We start from the raw sequence: 19,986 nt of genomic DNA on the forward strand, positions 1-19,986 counted from the left end.
GGGGGGGCTGGCACATATGTTGTAGGCAGATAACACTTCGGCTTGCATGTTTAGCTTTATTTGAACAATCTACAACATGTTCAAGCTTCAAAGCATGAATACATCACACATGAACAAAAGACAAAAGCTTTCAGTGGGGAAGACACATTCACAGTTCATTTTAGGTTACAGTGGAACATAAACTTTGTTTATAACATTATTTCCAACACAGCGTCAATGTTCTTAAACATACTTAAAAACTTGTCTGTCAGATAGGGATCCAGCTCACATGGACTCTGGCGTGGCTTCACACTTTATTATACCTTCTTTCTAAATTCACACCATCAGAAATCATTGCTCCATGTTGTGGGGGGGGGGCAGGCCGTCAGCGTTTTTTGCTTGCTCTGTCACGTCCCTGCAGCCTCTGGCCCCCCAGGCTGTCCTCCGCTGCCGCTGCTGCAGTGACTTCTGCTGGTGACCTTCCGGCTTCTGAGCAAAGTGGCGTGCTGCATCACCAAGAACCGCTTATCCGAGCTGCTCTGTGGGGCAAACGTGCACATGTACAGGGAGAGTGTGAGCACGTGGACACCGAAATGACCCCCCCCTTATGTTCCCAACTCTCCAAAAGCTCGGATGATTTTAAGTGTTTTTTTTTCTTCTAAATAAAACAAAAGACTTAAGTTTTAATTCACACGACCAAATCATTTATTCAGATGTTCCTTTTGTCCCTCTGAACATTCAAAATGACCAAACATCCGTATTTAATTCTGAAATGTTTTGAGTGATTCCTATTAATTTCCTTCTACCTGCAGAGAAAACAACCACATAAACAGTTTTGAGAAACTCCGATCTTTTTTGTTGATTTTCCTTCACTTATTATTTACTTTGTGTGTACTAAAATAAGCTTTGTCTCCCTTCTTCTTTGTTATGGTTGAGAACCAACCATATCAGGGTGTTTAAATTGCTCTGGTCTGCTGTTTCAGGGTCATTTTGCCCCAGAGAGCATAGCCTCTCTAGGATCACTAAAACCCTCAACCACCACCACCTTATGGTGGTAATATATACATATTTTTTATAAAGGCTGCACAGAGTGGCAGTGGTTAGCGCTTTCTTGCCTCACAGCAAGAAGGCCCCCGGTTAAAGTCCCGGCTGGGGGACCTGAACCTTAAGAAGATGAATGAATGAATGAATGAATGAATGAATGAATGAATGAATGAATGAATGAATGAATGAATGAATGAATGAATGAATGAATGAATGAATGAACATTTTAAAAAAGAAATAAGAAAAAAGATATTGGAATTCAGACAGGCTTTTAGCTGACTGCTTTCATTTGATTTTTTTTAATTTGTTTTCATTTTTGATTCTTGTGTTTTTGTTATCCATCCATCCATTTTTAAAATTGGAGTTGCTGGAGCCTATCCCAGCCACTGTTGGGGAACGGAGGAGTGCACCCTGAACAGATAGCCAATTTGTTGTAGTGCGGCGGGCCACACCATCACACGAGAGACAATTTAGAATCACCAATTAACCCGAGTGCCTGGAGAAAACCCAGACGTTCACAAGGAGAACATACAAATGCAACATAGGAAGATCCAGGTTCAAACCCAGGCCTACTTGCTACAAGGCGAGAGTGCTAACCACCACACCACCGTGCAGCCCTGTTTGTGTTGTTTTTATATAAAATTTCTAATGCCTTTTTCAAAATACGTTTTGGTTATTTAATGCAAATTTACAAAAAACCCTGAAAGGTGCTATCTGAATAGAATATGTTTTTCTTACTTTTTGTCGTGCCTACTGTAATATTTGTAAAGCATTTCGTAGATTTTAACCTCTCTAAAGAGTTAAACAGATAAAGTTGATTTTTCAGAATGTTTTTAGGTTTTACAAACTTCCTGGCATCTGTTAGACTCACCATGACCAGCATGTCTTTCAGCCTATCGATGGCCTTCGTATTGGCTCGACCGCGTGACACGTAGGAGGTCAGGATGATGCTAAGGAAAAAGAGTTTCAGACACAAACATCAGCTCATTCTTTGACAAGGATCTCTGGTTCTTGGCATGACAGCTTCATCATTTAAAGTAGGACTCGTGCCACTTTTTGTCCAAATCTTATAGCTCACATCTTTCCCAGAACTCCAGGCAGAATGCCGCAAAACAACTTAAAGGCGTTCCAGAGAAATCTACTGATATTTTGTAAAACTAGGGCCTGACTAATTTCTGTTCTTTTCTCAGTCATGCAGAGCCAACCAACTAATTTTATGAGCCTCACTTCCAAAACTCCCAACCACACTAATCAGCAGGGCTGGGTCTAAAACATGAAGTATTCTTTTGAACTGATCTATCCGTGAACAGAAGCACGACTTATCGAACACTAAAAGAAAAAAGAACACATGGGAGGGGCTTTCCTGTGAAGAAACTTAAAGGCGGCAGAGGAGCAACTCTATACCTGACACCTGAAAATAAGCCCCTCCCCCCTATCAGAATATTAGTGTGATAAAAGATAAGGTTTTAATAATATTCAGAAACCAACACCACTGTGACAAAAAGAAAAAAGGAAACTAACTGGATCAAAACTTTACGAGTGAACCAGTCAGGTTTAGAATGTTCCACTGTCACAACAAATCCTGCTTCCCTCATTAACAGAGCAAATAAAACATGAGAACAGAAATCAGGATTCATATATAAAACGTGATGATTTCATACATGTTTGTTTGCAGCATTGGTTAAGGTGCTCTTTGCTTGGGGTTACCTGCAGACAACATTCCCATCTACCTGAGTCTTAACTCCACAGGTTAACACAGAAACTATGAACTCAGCAGCATTTGATCCAAATTAACTTCACAGACTCACATCTCTGCGAGGATGAGCGGCAGAGCAAAGGCCTCGGAGGACAGGTAGCGGATGGTGGTCTGGGCTGCAGCGGGAAGATTTTTCACACACTCTCCTGTCACATTAAAAACCGTTTCTTCACTTCCAAACGGGCCGCAGGAGCTGGAGGTGGAGCTGGATCTGAGATGCAAGAAGCAAACCGTTTCACTCCAGCAAAAACCCATTCAGACGGGAAGCAGCCAAATGCACAAAGACAGCTTAGGATGGACGGAGAGGCTCATACGGGTATTGCTGCTTGTGGAAGTCGTATCCCAGGGTGACGGCGGCCATGAGGAGACCCAGAAGCAGCATGAAGTGGAACAAAACAGAGGAGCTGGAGGCCCGAAACATGCGCTGCTCCGCCATGCAGCAGCGCAGGACGCTGAACTGCAAACAGAGAACATTTCACCTCTAAAGAACCTGCTTTACAAAAGTAGTGTAGTACAATAGTATTTTACTTTTTGTAAAATGCTCATTATTACTATATTACATTTTGTAATATAGTCATATTTTACTCATTACATAATTAGTAACTGACTTATATTTTTTTTAAAGAGGAAAGGGCTGGGTACAAAAACAGAATCTAGTTTTTACTATTAACAGAATACTTTAAACTTTGCCTCACTCGTGCGGCACTTTGAGGCTTTATTATATCCAAGACTTTCTTTCATTTTTTATTCCTGTAAATTTTCTTAATGTTTGTGTCCTGTTGTTGCCGTTAAATAAAGTCAAAGCTTTGTTGGGGAGCACTTTTGTTAGTTTTCAGGAGCCCACAGGCCTCAGGGTCTCTCTTCTGTTTTGTTTTATTAAAGCAGACATGTTTCACCTGAATGTTGTCTTCTGGACTGGACTGAGAGCTGTTCCTCCAAACGCACACCCCGTGAACCCGTACCGCAAACCTCTCTCCGACACTCGCCATAGGAATGACAGGTTTACGTTTGGATCATTTTTACTTTGAAGAGAAAGAAACGACTGCAATAGTAAAGAAAACTAGCGATTTGTGAAGGTCTTATTGCCTTCATACACACCTGTCTACTCTAAAGAGCCTTTTTTTGTTTCTAGTGAACATGCTCTGAAGGTCAGGATCTGAATTTGCTCCTTTTCTCAGTTTGGCTTTAAGGTGTCAGGCTGGACCAGTGAGCCTCTTTCAGACACCAACAGTTACATGAATGCAGCCCAGATTAGGCGTCACACCTTCCCATATTTATGCAGCAGTCTGATTGTCCAACATTGAAACGAATATTCAAATGTAGCTCATGTGAATGCTCACGACCAAACTAGGTCAGAAAAATCTCAAACGATTTGACATATTTCTCTAAATCTGTGTTTTCTTGAAATTTGAATCTAAAACAATCTACCGGACCAAACTAAACTAAAATAATCAGTCAAAATATAAATTTGCTTCTTCCCCATCCCTTTCAAGCAATTAATCAAAATGTATTTGACAATTATTAAGTGAATATGTTCAGTGAGCCATTTGTGTGAACTGTACATATAAGTCTAAATATGTTTATTTATCATTAGGAGTAATTTTGTCAAGAAGTTAGCATTATTTTCTCTTTTTTTAAAGTGATTTATGAGTAATGTATATAAATGGGATATATCTATATTTTCTTTTTATTGTTATTGTCTTATTCTGTTTTTGTAGCTGAAATTGCTTGAAATAAACCAGAAAATCAACGTGAGGGAATTCAGAATAAACTAGAAATAAAAGTGATTTTAAACAGAACTAAACAGAACTGAAGCCAACTGAATCAAATTAATGAGAAAAAAACTTGTGAAACTAAACTGAACTTATATATATTTCTGAGCTCTGAATAAAACTCAATAATCTACTCATCAAAGTTAGGTTAAAGTAAAAAAGAGAACTTCTGCAGTTGTTACTTCAAAATATGCATTATTATAGAGCAGGGGTCGGGAACCTATGGCTCGCGAGCCATATATGGCTCTTTTGATGGTCACATGTGGCTCGCAGACAAATCTTTAATTATAGTTTTTTATTCATTAGACCAGTCCTTCTCGGGCGCGATGCGATGCCAGAGGCGCGCAGTAGTAGCGGTGCTTAGAGAGAGAAATCTGCGCCAGCGCTATAAGTTTACAATTATCTATTATTTCACAGAGTTTGTACCAACTGGAAACCTGTGAATTGCCGTGCCTAAAAGTTCGCGCTCCCGTCTCTGAGAAAGAGCGCGCAGATGCGGAGACGGGATGTGTGAGGGAGAAAACAGAGGGTGGGGCTGAGGTGTTGTGGGGACAGGCAGCAGATGAACCGCGCAGGGATTGTAAAAACGTAAAACCCAATGCCCGTCACTCACTGCAGCGTGTGAGTGTGTGTTTGGCTCCCCGTCTGCATGTGAGCAGTCTTTGTCACATCTACAGAACATTCAGACCAACCTAAGATCACGTTTAAAGTCTCAATACCTGCATGAAGCAGAAACTCACCACGTATCAACCAGACTAGACCATCAGCAAAACTACCACGAGAAACACTCATCATTTATTAGCAATAGCATAACAATGTTATTAAAAATAATCCACAGACTTATTGTACTTTAAAAATGTTGAAATTACATCAAATGCACACATTCACTTGTATATTTAGTTTTAAACATATTGTCGCGGACTGAGTTTAACTTGGCTGTCGGGCCGCGTTAAAAGTTCTGGGGTTCATTGAACGCGTCAAGCAGAGATCTGATTGGCTCTCAGTTCTGTCGCTCAGCCTGTTGTTAGGTAGTTTGGACCAATGGGGTTCAGCTATGGGCCGAATAAGGGAAATGGGAGGCCTGGAGCGGGAGCAGGTGAATATAAAGTTGGTAGAAGCGCTCTCTCTCGTCTCGTGTCGACAGGAGATTCAGGAGTTGCTGAATTAATTTTACGGCGTTTGTTGCGGTCTGCAGTAATCAGAATAAAGAACCTTAAAAGAGGTTAAGTCTCCGTGCCTCAGTGTGGGAAAGAGACACTACATTATTGTATGGCTCTTTCGAAATTACATTTAAAAATATGTGGCGTTTATGGCTCTCTTGGCCAAAAAGGTTCCCGACCCCTGTTATAGAGCAAGCTGCACATGTCTTTAATGCAATGTACGCAAACATTGTCTGACACCACCCTAAAAACACTCAATATCATGCTTCCCCCCCCTACATTCATCCTATTTTGTTTTATGCCTTTTCATGCCAGAAGGTTTGAGCCTTTCACCTGTGCACACCGTGCACCTTCCCTTCTTAACCATGGCTGCAGAAGAGCAGGACTTCGCCTACAGCAGGGGTCTGCAACCTCATCAGCTTCATTGCTTCATTGTGGCTCTTTGGCTTTGAAGAAAAATGCTGACTATTTTCATAAACAATTGTTTTAGTTCATTTTTAAACAAAGTGCTGTAGCTACTTTAATTAAAAATGCTGTAGCTGGAGGATCTGATTAAACACAGGATGTATTTCATTTTAAAATGAACTTGCATGTGCTGATCTCAAAAGTGCAAGAAGTTGAATTTGATATCCATCCATCCATCCATCCATCCATCATCCATCCATCCATCTTCTGAACCCACTTGTTCCCTGACCGGGTCACAGGGTTGCTGGATCCTATCCTGCCTATGGGCGGAGGCGGGATGCACCCTGGACAGGTCGCAAGTCTAATTTCACATATGTACATATATATCTTCTTTCTCTTTCGGCTCATTCCCATCAGGGGTCACCACAGTGAACAAGTTGCATGGTAAACTTGGCAATGTTTTACGCCGGATGCCCTTCCTGACGCAACCTTCTCAAAGCAACCGGGCTTGGGACCAGCACAGAAGTAGAGAAGGGAGCAGCCCAGATTCGAACCCTGAAGGCGCCGCAAACCAGCACGAGCTAAACCGGCTCCCATATGTACATATATATATATATATATATATATTTATAAAAAACTCAATTGTAGATATTATAAATGAAGGGCTTGATGGCCACAAAAACATAAATAGAGGGTATTTTTTCTAAGTTTGAGGTGGGACTTTGCGGCTCTGGCTGCGTTTTGATCCATAAGAAACTGGACCAAATGGCTCTTTTAGCATTAAATGTTGCAGGCCCCTGGTATATGGGAATGTTTACAGCACAAAACAGTTTTACAAACACACAGGATGTCATGTTCTTCTGTTTGAGACCTTTTTGATGTAGAAGGTGGCCGTCAGCGTGAAGATTCCTATGAGAGGCAGCAGGGGGCAGGAGTAGACTCCCACCCAGGAAACTGTTTGAACATAAACCAGATCCAACACATTGAAGGGAATCAGGAAGCGCTGTTTCCCAGACAGACGGGCCAGCAGTGAGGTCGGGAACTTCTCTTTCAGCAGCCTGCCGTGCAGCGAGAACACAGATCATAATCGATCACATCATAAGCTCCACAGCAGATTCACACTGTGGAGATGCAGCAGAAACTCTGGTTTGAAGGCACTCAGACATGACTCAGAAGGAAGTAGGCTGTTGATCTGAAACAAACCCACTTCCTGGGGTAGCTCAGGAGAAAAGTGTTGCAGAATGTGGCAAGGAAGTTGAAGATGCACAACTTGTACATTTCCCTGCCGAACCGGTTTTCCCTGCACTAAAACACAAACAGGAGGGTGGGTCAAAGACAGCCCACAAATCTTGATGAAACGCATGATTGACTTTCTGAATCACAGACGTACAGCTTCTGACAGTTTTCTGAAGAAGAAAAACAAGTAGATTCCCAGGGACGCCAGCTTCAAAAAGATGCTCCTGAGGAAAAGAACGTTTAGATGCTTGCAGGTCTGCTAGGGCGGCAGGAACCGCGTCTCTCTGCACCTCACCTCACAAGTGTGGCGTTCACCTGCGTGGTGAAAGAGTAGTCCTCGAAAGATGAGATCTTACGAAACATATGAGGTAAAACCAGGTTGACGAAGGTGATAGTGATCGGGGGGAGATACTGATAGAGCAGGTTGACCAGCCAGCTAAGGTCATCCTGAAAAGCAATCACACATGATGGGGCTGTTAACCAGTTTCTTTATTTTTAACCGTTAAACAGATCAAACTTTACCGTTTTCTGCTGAGAAACATGAGTGCTGAAGTAGATGAGGTAAAAGGCTCCACCCAGCAGACATAAGACGATCAGGTTGAGGATAAACCTGAGCAGGTAGAGTCGCAGCTTCTGTCCGAATGTTCTCATGGCCTTCCTTAAGGAGAAGCTCTGCTCCTGCAGGAACAGCTGAGCCACACATCCACCAATCCATTTATTTATTTTATTTGCACGGCAAAGTTTACTCTTCCTTCTTATCCCTGTTGTGTCTGTCCTGGCTGTGTGTTTGCATTGTTGTCTAAATGGTGTGTAAAGGTATATTCACATTCATCTGTGCGGGGGTTGACCCGTACGGGTGCTGCTGGTTTTTGGCCTGTTTGGGCCTTTGGAGGGTCAAAGGAAGAAGCGGCCGCATCTTAAGCTCCTTTGAGCTGTTTTCATGCCATCTGTTTCCATTTATTTCTACTTTTAGTCATTCTTTATGTTATTCTACAATCCATTCAACAGTGGGCCCTAAATCCATATTCTACGAAAGTTTTTGGAATGGAATTATAGAAATATTTAGTTTGTGTGACAGTTTTTGTTTTACATTTGCTTTTTAAGGTTGTTTTTACAACTAAGTGTAAATTGTGCTTTGTAATATTTGATTTGACGAGTCATCTTTTTTTTTTTTTACCTTTGCTTTTGTGTTCATATTTTCTTTAAACTTTTTTGAGTTCTTGTTTTTTCTTTGCCTCCACAAATCACAGCCTCACCAAGTCTGTAATCACTGTAGGACCCCTCAGAGTCTTCAGATCCTTTCCCTCAATGTCAGACCTGCTACTTAGAGAAACAAAGTCTGCAGAAAGCAAGCATTTCTCTGGAAGCTAGATTGACCTCAGCTGCCAAGACTTTAAAGATTCAAAGCAAATTGATTTATTATATTGGTCATGGTTTCAAATTGTGCCATGCTGAGATGATCACTGCAGTTTCATGGCTCCTAATGCTGAGTGACTTTATCTGAAGGTGTTCCAGACTGAGATGAACTATCAGGATGTGTCCTGAACCTCAGTGTATCAACGCTCTGCTCCTCTCAGTCTCACAGGCGTGACGTGTGTGAACATTCACCTTGAGGTCATTCCTGATGAAGCTGTGCTTGAGCGTTGCTGCTGTGGGGTCCTGGATAGTGAAGTCCCAGCTGCAGAAGATCTTAAAGCTCACATTTGTGCTGTAACGTTTCCCCACCATCCAGGTGTGCTTGTAGCCAACAGTGGTTCTGGAAAAGGGGAAAAGACTTGAGAAAAGGAAAAATAAGGATTTGACACCCTTGTGGGTCGCTAACCTGCGGATCACCATGATCAGACTCAGGAGGAGGATGGAGATGATCCCAGCAAAGTATAACAGGGGTGTGTTCAAGCAGGAAAAACGTAGAGAGCTGTGCTTGTAAAAGCCGAAGAACAGAGGAGAGTTTTCCAGGAAGCCCTGTGCAAAACAAAGAAACCCAGAATTATAGAAGGAGAAATCGAAGATAATTATAAGTTAGAAGATCTCACCGTTCCAAGAAAGACATCTAAGGCTGAGAAGTTTTTAACCATGTTCAACAGTTCTGTGGAACCGAAAAGAATAATCATTTAGGAAACTGAAGTTGTGTTTGCTCTGCTCCCGTTTGTTGCTGCAGCTGACTCACCCGTCTTTCTGTTGCCGCTGTGAAACGCTGTGGGGCCCACGATGAAACCCCCAACCAGAGCACAGTGCAGCAGGTTCAACCAAATCAGATATCTGAGGAAAACAAAGTAGGACTTCACCCCGACCCCAACCCTGCCTGAAGCAGATGAGCCAGAGTTAGGAAGCAAACCCCCAAACTTTGACACACAAGCATGGCCACATTCACCTTCAATTTTGTGCAGAGTGTGCTTCCATGGCAACAGACCGGAGAACCACTCTCCCATGTGACCCCACCATCTCCTACAGATGATGCTATGGCTCCGCCTCCACGATGCCCAAACACCAATTCTGCTGATTTGCATCTTCCTCCTCTCCCTGGACAAAGGAGTTTATGTGCAATTCACAAAACAGAATTCATGACATGAATGTGAAATACCAACTCATGGTGTGGATTCTCCCACTTCAACAATGTGAGAGGCCAGCACTTTTTGTCATAAGTATAACTCAGCTATTGGAGACAAACTGAGAAAAAAAAAAAAAAAAATACTTTTTCTGATTTAAAAAAAAAACATATTTGTAAAATATGGTGGAAAATAAGTATTTGGCCAATACCAAAAGTTCAACTCAGTACTTTGCCATATACTGTTTGTCGGCAATGACAGCATTCAAACGTTTTCTGTAAGTCTTCACAAGGTTTTCACAAACAGTTGCTGGTATTTTGGCCCATTCCTCCATGCAGATCTCCTCTAGAGCAGTGATGTTTTGGGGCTGTTGCTGGGCAACACAGGTTTTCAACTCCCTCCAAAGATTTTCTATGGGGTTGAGATCTGGACACTGGCTAGGTCACTCCAGGACCTTGAAATGGTTCTTGTGGTGGCTGCCTACACTGTCACTCCATCAGGGCAGTAACATCCTGCACCACACCCTACATATCTGTTCACTTTATTTGTGCATATACCTTTGGATTTCTTTTTCAAACATAACACACACATTTTATAACATTTATTAGCATGCTTCAGTTTACTTTTTTATAATTTGATGGTTTGTTTGAGTTACCAGTGCTAAGGGGAACCATTGTTGCTGCTGCTGCCATCTGCTGCTGGAAAATCAAGTCAGGCCTGACACAAGAATGCATCCCAGTCAGCAGAGGCGTTATATTCAGCAGGCAGCTAATTGGACTGAACCATCGCCCAGTGGACAAGGAACTCTTTCTGTGTTTCTTTACTTTAGTTTCTATTTTGATCTTTATTTTCATTCATTTGTGTATATTAAGTTACTATAGGTTGGACTTTAGTTTAGTTTGTTTGATGTATTTTGTCTTAGTCATTTTAAGTTCCCCCTTGTGTGTCTAGTTGGTTTGATCAGCCACTATATATGTTCCCTTGTGTTTCCAATTAGGAGGGTCAGTTTAATTATGTTGGTTTGTCTGTTCAGTTGTCCTCTGTTACATTTAAAAACTTGAGTTAACTTTGTTGCTTTGACCTCTTTTAAGGGCCCATTTTTGCCCATTTACACATTTAGAAAAATAAATTTAAATATTTTTGATAAAATTGTTTGCTGTCCTTGCCTTCTACTGCTCGGTCCACCACATAATGGTGTCAGAAGTGGGATCAGCAGTTTAAGGACAGTTTTTTTTTCCTCTTCCCCCCCCGGCAATCCCCTGAAATTTTTTTTTGTGAGCCATGCAACGAGGAGGAAGGACTACAAGAGCACGCATTGAACATAAGGACTACAGCACTGCCAACATGGACAATGGAGAGGAGGAGGAGGCTGGAGCTTCAGGAGCTAGTACAGGTACTGAGGGTGAAGAGCCAACATTGCAACATCTCACTAGTATTCTCCAGGCCTTCATGGGACAACAGGAAGCCCGAGAAATGAGACTCCAGGAGGAAGCAAAGCAGCAGGAACACAGGCTAAAAGGCCTGCAGCATCAGTTCCAACTTTTGCAGATGGAGGTGCAGGCCCGGACGTCACCTGTTCCTGATTACACCTCATCAGCCCCTGATCCAACGGAGGAGTCTGGTTCAGATGATCGGCTGCCACAGGCCGTACATCAGACAGCAGGGGCACAGCAAGTAACCACTCACCCTCGCTTCTCTATGGATCCCAGGTTAGAAAAGCTAACAGAAAACGATGACATTGAACATTTCCTAATAACTTTTGAACGCATAGCAACAGCGTGCAAGTGGGTGGAGTCAGACTGGGTTTTCCGCCTCATCCCACTGCTCACTGGTAAGGCCAGAAGTGCCTATGTTAACATGGATGTCGATGATTCTTTGAACTATGAAAAAGTTAAAACTGCAATCTTGCATAAATATGACATCAGCCCTGAGTCTTACCGACAGAGATTTCGTTCCTTGGAAGGGGGCCCCGACGAAAGTCCCAAGGAGCTTTATGCCCGTCTCAAAGAACTCTATGATAAGTGGATTCAACCCAGAGGTAAAACGGTAAAAGAAATTGGTGAGATAATCATTATGGAACAATACTTAAGAATGATGTCTCCTGAGCTTCAGGTCTGGATAAAAGAACATGGGCCTAAATCAGCAGCTGAAGCCGCAACACTGGCAGAGGTGTTTGTGGCTGCTCGCAAGAAAAATGTACCATGGAGCAACCTGCAATGGAAGGGTATAAAAGACTCACGCAGGCCAACAGCCCCACAACACCACCACCACAGACTGGCTCCAGGAACACCGAGAATGCCTGTGCAGGATGATCAGATGAGTAAACCAGCAAAATCTTCCAATAAACCACCAATCTGCTATTTGTGTGGGCAGGAAGGACATATTAAACCCCTTTGCCCAAGAAATTCAGCAAAGCTCACTCAGATGTGTTTTGTTCCATATCAGAGCCATGCTTTGGAAAGTCGAGCTAACCAGCCTATTAAAATGACCACTGTTAAAGTGAATGGGAAATGTTGCAATGCACTGATTGACACTGGCAGTACACAGACTTTAATTCATCGACAACATGTACCAGTCAACCTTGTTTCCCCTCAAGAGACAGTTTCCATCTGCTGTGTACATGGTGATAAAAGACTTTATCCTACTGCTGATCTCTACTTGGAAATTCAAGGACAGATGTATCTTCTGAAAGTAGGAGTTGTTGATGACCTTCCTTTCCCAGTTGTTTTGGGTCATGACCTGCCAGTTCTTTATGACCTGTTGGACACAAGAGGAAGTGCTGTTGCGGTTACGAGAGCTCAAGCTAAAAATACAGATGCGAATCTGCCACTTCTCTGCGCTTTACCTTTCTATGATGCTGAGCTTGAGACAAAACCCGGGAAGTCTCGCAAAACGCGTAGTCAGAAAAGGCAAGAGAAATTTAAACGCACTATGGTAGATCCGCCCGTTGAAGCAACTCCAGAAGTGGGTTTAGGGTTCAAGTTGCCATCTAATATTGTTGAAATGCAACAAAATGATCCAACTTTGTCGTCTTGTTTTGTAAAAGCAGCAAAAATGGCTGAGGAGTCGAAGAGGGAGTATCTGGTGGAGAATGGAGTTCTTTATCACCAGCAAGGTAAAGTGAAGCAACTGGTGGTTCCTCTGTTGGTTCGAGATGTAGTACTCAGCCTAGGCCACACCGTACCTTGGGCTGGCCACCTAGGGAAGCAAAAAACTGCACGTGTGATGAAACACTTCTACTGGCCTGGCTTACGTACAGACATCCAACATTACTGTCAGAGTTGCCCTCAGTGCCAGAAAACCTCACTGAAATGTACCACCAAAGCTCCACTCCAGCCTCTCCCAATTATCGGCACTCCGTTTGAACGCCTTGGCATGGATGTAGTGGGACCAGTGGAGAAAAGTAAAGCTGGAAACCGCTACATGCTAGTCATCACCGATTATGCCACAAAGTACCCAGAGGTGTTTCCACTGAAATGTGTGAAAGCAAAAGCTGTGGCATTCTCTCTGGTTCAGTTCTTCTCCAGAGTGGGTTTCCCCCGAGAAATTTTGACAGACCGAGGTACTAACTTCATGTCTAACTTGCTTAAGCAGGTTTATCAGCTCCTGGGTGTGAGGAATCTGCGGACCACTCCTTATCATCCACAGACGGATGGGTTGACTGAACGCTTTAATCAGACGCTTAAGCAAATGCTTCGTAAGTTCGTCAATGAAACCGGGTCTGATTGGGATCAGTGGCTGCCTTATCTCCTCTTCGCCTACAGAGAGGTACCCCAGGCTTCAACAGGGTTCTCCCCCTTTGAATTACTTTATGGACATGAAGTAAGGGGACCCCTGACCCTCTTAAGAGAAACCTGGGAAGGAGAGCAGGGCAGAGAAGAACCTGTTAATGCCATTCAGTATGTTCTTCAAATGAGAGAAAAGCTGCAGAGGATGAGCGAGTTAGCACAGGCCCACATGGCTGATGCACAGAGACGCCAGAAGAGCTGGTATGATCAAAAAGCACGCCAGAGAAGTTTCCTGCCAGGTCAAAAAGTCCTAGTAATGCTACCCACAAGTGACAGTAAGTTGCTAGCCAAATGGCAAGGCCCCTTTGTGGTCCAAAAGAAACTTGGGGCTACAACATATCAGGTTTCCACCCCAGGTCACAAACAGTCCAGTCGTGTATTGCACGTTAACCTTCTCAAAGAATGGGTTTCCAGGACTGCAGACGATGCCATGGGACTGCTGATCAGAGATGTCAGTGAGGAGGACGAAGTGGATGAATTCCTGCCATCATCAATGCCCACCACCTTGGATTTAAACCATCTTTCTGAAAACCAACAAGCTCAGGTGAAAACATTGATTGATTCCAGAGTCTTCCAGGAATATCCAGGACGCACAAACTTGGTGCACCATGACATTGTGCTAAAGGAGCAGGCTACAGTTAGGCGCATGAGTTACAGAGTACCAGAGCGTCTACTGGGTCCGCTAAAGGAAGAGGTTGATCACATGCTGTCCCTCGGGATCATCAAGCCTTCGAAAAGTGAGTGGTGTCATCCAGTTGTGTTGGTCCCCAAGAAGGATGGAACCATCAGATTTTGCATAGATTTTCGCTATCTAAATTCTGTGTCAAAATTTGATTCCTATCCAACCCCCAGAATTGACAATCTCATTGAGTGTCTGGGAAAGGCGAAGTTTTTAACAACTATTGACCTTTGTAAGGGTTATTGGCAGGTTCCCCTTACAGAGCGGTCCCAGGAACTGACTGCTTTTCGGACACCCTGGGGGCTCTTTCAGTTTACCGTTCTTCCGTTTGGGTTGCACGGTGCCCCTGCAACTTTTCAGCGACTTATGGATCAGGTCCTCGGTGGCCTAAAGGACTGTGCTTGTGCATATCTTGATGATATTGTGGTTTACAGTGCCACCTGGGAGGAACATCTAAGACATCTGAAGAAGGTTCTGGAGTGCCTGCATGCTGCGGGGTTAACCATCAATCCAGCAAAGTGTGCTTTTGCCCGGAGTGAAACGGAGTACCTTGGTTACACTATTGGAGGTGGGTTGATCAAACCGCAAGTCAACAAAGTAAAGGCGATTGAATCCTGCCCTCTACCACAGACAAGAAAGCAGCTAAGGTCTTTTCTTGGATTAGCTGGATTTTATCACAAGTTTATTCCAAGCTTTTCAGCCCGTGCAGCTCCGTTGACCGACATGACCGGCTCGAGATGTCCAAACAAAATCAGGTGGACTACGGAGTCTGTAACAGCATTTCGGGACATTCAGCAATCATTGAGTAAGGACCCCATACTGCACAGTCCAGATTTTAATAAACCTTTCATTTTGCAAACCGACGCATCTCAAAGAGGCATTGGAGCTGTGCTTCTACAGTACACGTCTGACGATCGACATCCTGTGGCTTACATAAGCCGAAAGCTACTCCCCAGAGAAATCCACTACTCCACTGTCGAAAAAGAGGCGCTGGCAGTCAAATGGGCTATGGACTCTTTCAAATACTATCTCTTAGGTAGAGAGTTCACCTTGGAGACCGACCACAGGGCTCTGCAATGGCTGGAGAGGATGAAGGACACTAATGCCCGGATAACGAGATGGTACCTCGCCATGCAGCCCTACAGATACAAGGTGAACTACATCCCAGGGAGAGACAACATCACCGCAGACTATCTCTCTCGTGCTCCTGATGAAGGCTCCGAAGGGGAGGGGAGTGTGGTGGCTGCCTACACTGTCACTCCATCAGGGCAGTAACATCCTGCACCACACCCTACATATCTGTTCACTTTATTTGTGCATATACCTTTGGATTTCTTTTTCAAACATAACACACACATTTTATAACATTTATTAGCATGCTTCAGTTTACTTTTTTATAATTTGATGGTTTGTTTGAGTTACCAGTGCTAAGGGGAACCATTGTTGCTGCTGCTGCCATCTGCTGCTGGAAAATCAAGTCAGGCCTGACACAAGAATGCATCCCAGTCAGCAGAGGCGTTATATTCAGCAGGCAGCTAATTGGACTGAACCATCGCCCAGTGGACAAGGAACTCTTTCTGTGTTTCTTTACTTTAGTTTCTATTTTGATCTTTATTTTCATTCATTTGTGTATATTAAGTTACTATAGGTTGGACTTTAGTTTAGTTTGTTTGATGTATTTTGTCTTAGTCATTTTAAGTTCCCCCTTGTGTGTCTAGTTGGTTTGATCAGCCACTATATATGTTCCCTTGTGTTTCCAATTAGGAGGGTCAGTTTAATTATGTTGGTTTGTCTGTTCAGTTGTCCTCTGTTACATTTAAAAACTTGAGTTAACTTTGTTGCTTTGACCTCTTTTAAGGGCCCATTTTTGCCCATTTACACATTTAGAAAAATAAATTTAAATATTTTTGATAAAATTGTTTGCTGTCCTTGCCTTCTACTGCTCGGTCCACCACAGTTCTTATGAAGCCACTCCTTCATTACCCGGGCAGTGTGTTTGGGATCGTTGTCACGCTGACGGACCTAGCCACGTTTCATCTTCAATGCCCCGATGGAAGGAGGTTTTCTCTCGAAATCCGAGGAGACATGGCCCCATTTACTCTTTCCTTTGCAATGATCAGTCGTCCAGGTCCCTTTGTTGAAAAACAGCCCCAAAGCAGGATGTTTCCACCCCCATGCTTTACAGAAGGTTTGGTGTTCTTTGGATTCAACTCAGCATTCTTTCTCCTCCAAACACGACAAGTAGAGTTCTTACCAAAAAGTTCTATTTTGGTTTCATCTGACCATAAGATATTCTCCCAATCCTCTTCTGGATCAGTGTTCTCTAGTAAACTTTAGACGGTCCTGAACATGTACTGGCTTTAGCAGGGGGACACGTCTGGCACTGCAGGATTGGATATCCTGCGTATTGTCTTACTGATGGTAGCCTTTGTTCCTTTGGTCCCAGCTCTTTGCAGGTAATCATTCACCAAGTCCTCCTGTGGGGTTCTGGGATTTTTGCTCACCGTTCTTGTGATAATTTTACCCCACAGGGTGAGATCTTGTGGAGAACCCCAGTTTGAGAGAGATTATCAGTGGTCTCGGATATCTTCCATTTCCTAATAATTGCTCCCACAGTTGATTTCTTCACACCAAGCTGCTTACCTAATGCAGATTCCAGGCTGGTGCAGGTCAACATTTTGGTTTCTGGTGTCCTTAGACAGCTCTTTGGTCTTCGCCATAGTGGAGTTTGGATTATGACTGTTTGATTTTGTGGACAGGTGTCTTTTATATAAATAACCAGTTCAAACAGGTGCCATTAATACAGGTAACTAGTGGAGGACAGAGGATCCTCTCCAGAAGAAATAAGAGGTCTCGAAGAGCCAGAAATCTGCTTGTTTGTAGGTGACAAATACTTCTTTACCACCATAATTTACAAATAAATTCTTTAAAACTCAGACAACGTGATTTTCTGGATTTTATGTTTTCTCATTTTGTCTCTCATAGTTGAGGTTTACCTATGATTTAAATTACAGGCCTCTCTCATTTTTTTAAGTGGGAGAACTTGCACAACTGATGACTCACTAAATTTTTTTTTTGCCTCGCTGTATTCTGCAGAAACTGTTCTGGAAGTTTTTCTGAAAAATGAATCATAGAGCAGTGGATGTAGTTTTTTCACAGACATCAACACTTGTTTGTGTTGTTTTGTTTGTGCTTCTTCTTAAACAACAGCTTTTTGAACAATTTCTATAGGTGGATTTGCCACAAAGCTGTTTTTTAAACTATGGTACATTGTAATAGCTCATGGCTTTGTTGAAATTGAAATGGAATCAGTGTGCGTCGTGTCTGTATCAAACTGTGTTAGATCTGTGTGTAATGAAGCATCGTGTGGGGGGAAAGTGTCTCAGGTGGTTGATAGAAGTGTCTGCGGTTCGATCCCTGCTCCTCCCAGTCAACTGTTGTGTCCTTGAGCAAGACACTTTACCTTCCCTGCCTCCAGTCTTACTCCAATGGTGTGTTAGTGCATATGAATGTCCCGGTGATGGTCATAGGGGCTGTCGGTGTGTACAGGCAGCCCTGCCTCTGTCAGTCTGCCCCAGGGCAGCTGTGGCTACAACAGTAGTTTAGCATCACCAAGTATGAATGAGGAGTGAATGAATAATGGACACATATTGTAAGTGCTTTGAGCATCAGGAAAAGTGCAGGAAGATCCAATCCATTATTCATATTTTTTTATTGCTCTTTAAACTCAAGATGATCACAATGAACGTTGCAGTGCTGTGAAACAGGAACTGCTATAATTGGCACCAGACTACAGTTTCTCTTCTTCTCAAAAGAGCATGTTTTGCAGGTTCTTCTCACTGTACCTCCCTCTGTACATCACATAACTGCTCCCATATTTCCTTTTGTTGGTTAATATTCTGCATTAAGGGGACTGTATATACAAAGGGGGAATAGCTTTGCCTGAAGCGGCGGAACAACAGAACAAAGCTATCTGTTTACAAATCTCCCTCATCTGTCTGTGTGTTTCTCTGTACCTCTCAGAAGTCAGCCATTCAGCCTGAAACAAGATGTTTTGTTTGTGGACATATCCAGTCAGAGGAGATTTAGTATTAAAATGGGCGGGGCATCAGCTCAACGGGTTATGCATGTAAAGTTGAGATGAGGGCTCTGCTGCAGTCAGAGAAGAGACTTCATCGAAAGGTGTTTAACACATGGTGGCTCACCTGACTCCTCTCTTCCCCTGCATACACAATGGCAGGTTTCTAAGCGGCGGCACAGATGTTTTGTCTCTGGGTCCTCTTGACCGGTAGCCATGGCTCCCACCCTCTGCATGCTCTGGGCCGGCACTGTCGTCCTCGCTGCCCTCAGAGGGGCCGTATCGGCTCTGCTCAGCCCGGCAGGCCTGGACACTGGGCAGCAGGTCATAGATCTCTGTCTCATAGTACTCACAGGAGTCTGAAGACACTGTGGTCCTGGTGCTTTCATCTTTAGGGAGAATGATAAAAATGTTTACATTGACATAGGAAGTATGTATATGAAGACATGGTTTTCTGGTTTAGCTTTGAACTATTTCAATGTGTGTGCATGTGTTTGTCTGCTTGGGTTGAGAGGCTACAGCTTTTTTCTCTCCATCCTCTTCAATGAAAAAAGGCTGAGTGAAAACATCTACCGTACGCAGAAAGTTGTAGAGCGTGCACAGACCAACAGGTCGTTCCTCTCAGCTTTTTGCTTTTTTCCTCTGAAGACAGAAGTGAACCTTATGTTCTGTGACGGGATCACGAGCTGCCTGATAAACTCCCAATACTGTATGTGAGATTTGTTAAAACGGCAACCAGAGAACAAACATAGTTTCACTTTTTCAGAGAGTAGTTCAGTGCAAGAAAATCGATGGTTGATGAATTCAGAGCCGCACACATTAACACAAACCACAAACATGACTACCGGGAAAACGCCAACACTCGAGGGGAACAAACATCTTATATAATGTTACCTGATAAAAGCCTCATGAAGTTGACTGACTTCTGACTCTCCATTTTCCTTTTCCGTCCTCTTTATGAAAAAAAAGTAAAATAAAAATGACGTCTTCACAAAAAACACATCTCCAAAGGTTTTCTGATGAAGCTCCAACTCAAAGATGTTATGAATAAGAAAACGCTTCCACCCTAAGATCCAAATAAACGTCTTGATGCCACATCCTCTGCATGTCAGAAAGAGACTAACTCTGTCCTGCAGGTGATGCAGACGTGTGTCTGTCAACACTGAGGCTGACTTTGACACAGGAAATCATGTGACAGGATGCAACTGCTGATGACAAGAAATACACGCACACATGCAGGTGACTGCTCCGAACATTTGAACAATAAAGTTTGGTCATTTTAAAGAAACAAAGATACCCAACACACACTGTATATTATGTATAATACTTTTGTTAACTGAAATGTGAAAAGAGCAAAACTTTTACCGTAACTTAAACAGCTTAGTATCGACTAAAGATCTGTGTTGTTCCACTAGTTTGTACACTTTTATTTTAAATAGGTTTAGGGATCCTTTTCAGCATTACATTTAAAGTATCGTGTGGCAAGTGACTGAGGTTTTCCCCTCCTGATCAATCAGGAGGCTTTTAGCACCACAGAGGCGTT

General features: G+C 43.1%; 2 protein-coding genes across 3 annotated transcripts; one reads left to right on the plus strand and one right to left on the minus strand.

Moving 5' to 3' along the window:
- Positions 1 to 36: 36 nt before the first annotated feature.
- On the minus strand, positions 37 to 19,598 carry tmc8 (transmembrane channel-like 8). Of its 2 annotated transcripts, none has more exons than XR_013654469.1 (16): positions 19,338 to 19,598; positions 18,571 to 18,832; positions 9,724 to 9,872; positions 9,520 to 9,654; positions 9,386 to 9,438; positions 9,175 to 9,314; positions 8,961 to 9,108; positions 7,875 to 8,042; positions 7,648 to 7,799; positions 7,507 to 7,576; positions 7,320 to 7,421; positions 6,988 to 7,174; positions 3,094 to 3,236; positions 2,832 to 2,990; positions 1,895 to 1,973; positions 37 to 518 (listed from the first exon to the last, which is right to left on the minus strand). XR_013654469.1 is itself a non-coding variant. In XM_023959869.2 (16 exons), the coding sequence occupies exons 1-16, from the start codon at positions 19,378 to 19,380 to the stop codon at positions 387 to 389; spliced, it is 2,118 nt and encodes a 705-aa protein (XP_023815637.2). In that variant the 5' UTR covers positions 19,381 to 19,598; the 3' UTR covers positions 37 to 386. The 2 variants fall into 2 exon arrangements, 1 of the variants encoding a protein (XP_023815637.2); XM_023959869.2 differs by having other exon boundaries at positions 7,324 to 7,421.
- LOC111948188 (uncharacterized) lies at positions 11,549 to 16,281 on the plus strand. The gene is made up of 2 exons (XM_023959902.2): positions 11,549 to 11,936; positions 12,011 to 16,281. Exons 1-2 carry the CDS (start codon positions 11,781 to 11,783, stop codon positions 15,638 to 15,640), a joined length of 3,786 nt encoding a protein of 1,261 aa, XP_023815670.2. The 5' UTR covers positions 11,549 to 11,780; the 3' UTR covers positions 15,641 to 16,281.
- Positions 19,599 to 19,986: the final 388 nt, after the last annotated feature.

This window comes from Oryzias latipes, assembly GCF_053564925.1.
Source record: "Oryzias latipes strain Hd-rR chromosome 1 unlocalized genomic scaffold, Olatipes_Hd-rR_3.1 chr1_Y_2".
NCBI classification, from domain to species: domain Eukaryota; kingdom Metazoa; phylum Chordata; class Actinopteri; order Beloniformes; family Adrianichthyidae; genus Oryzias; species Oryzias latipes.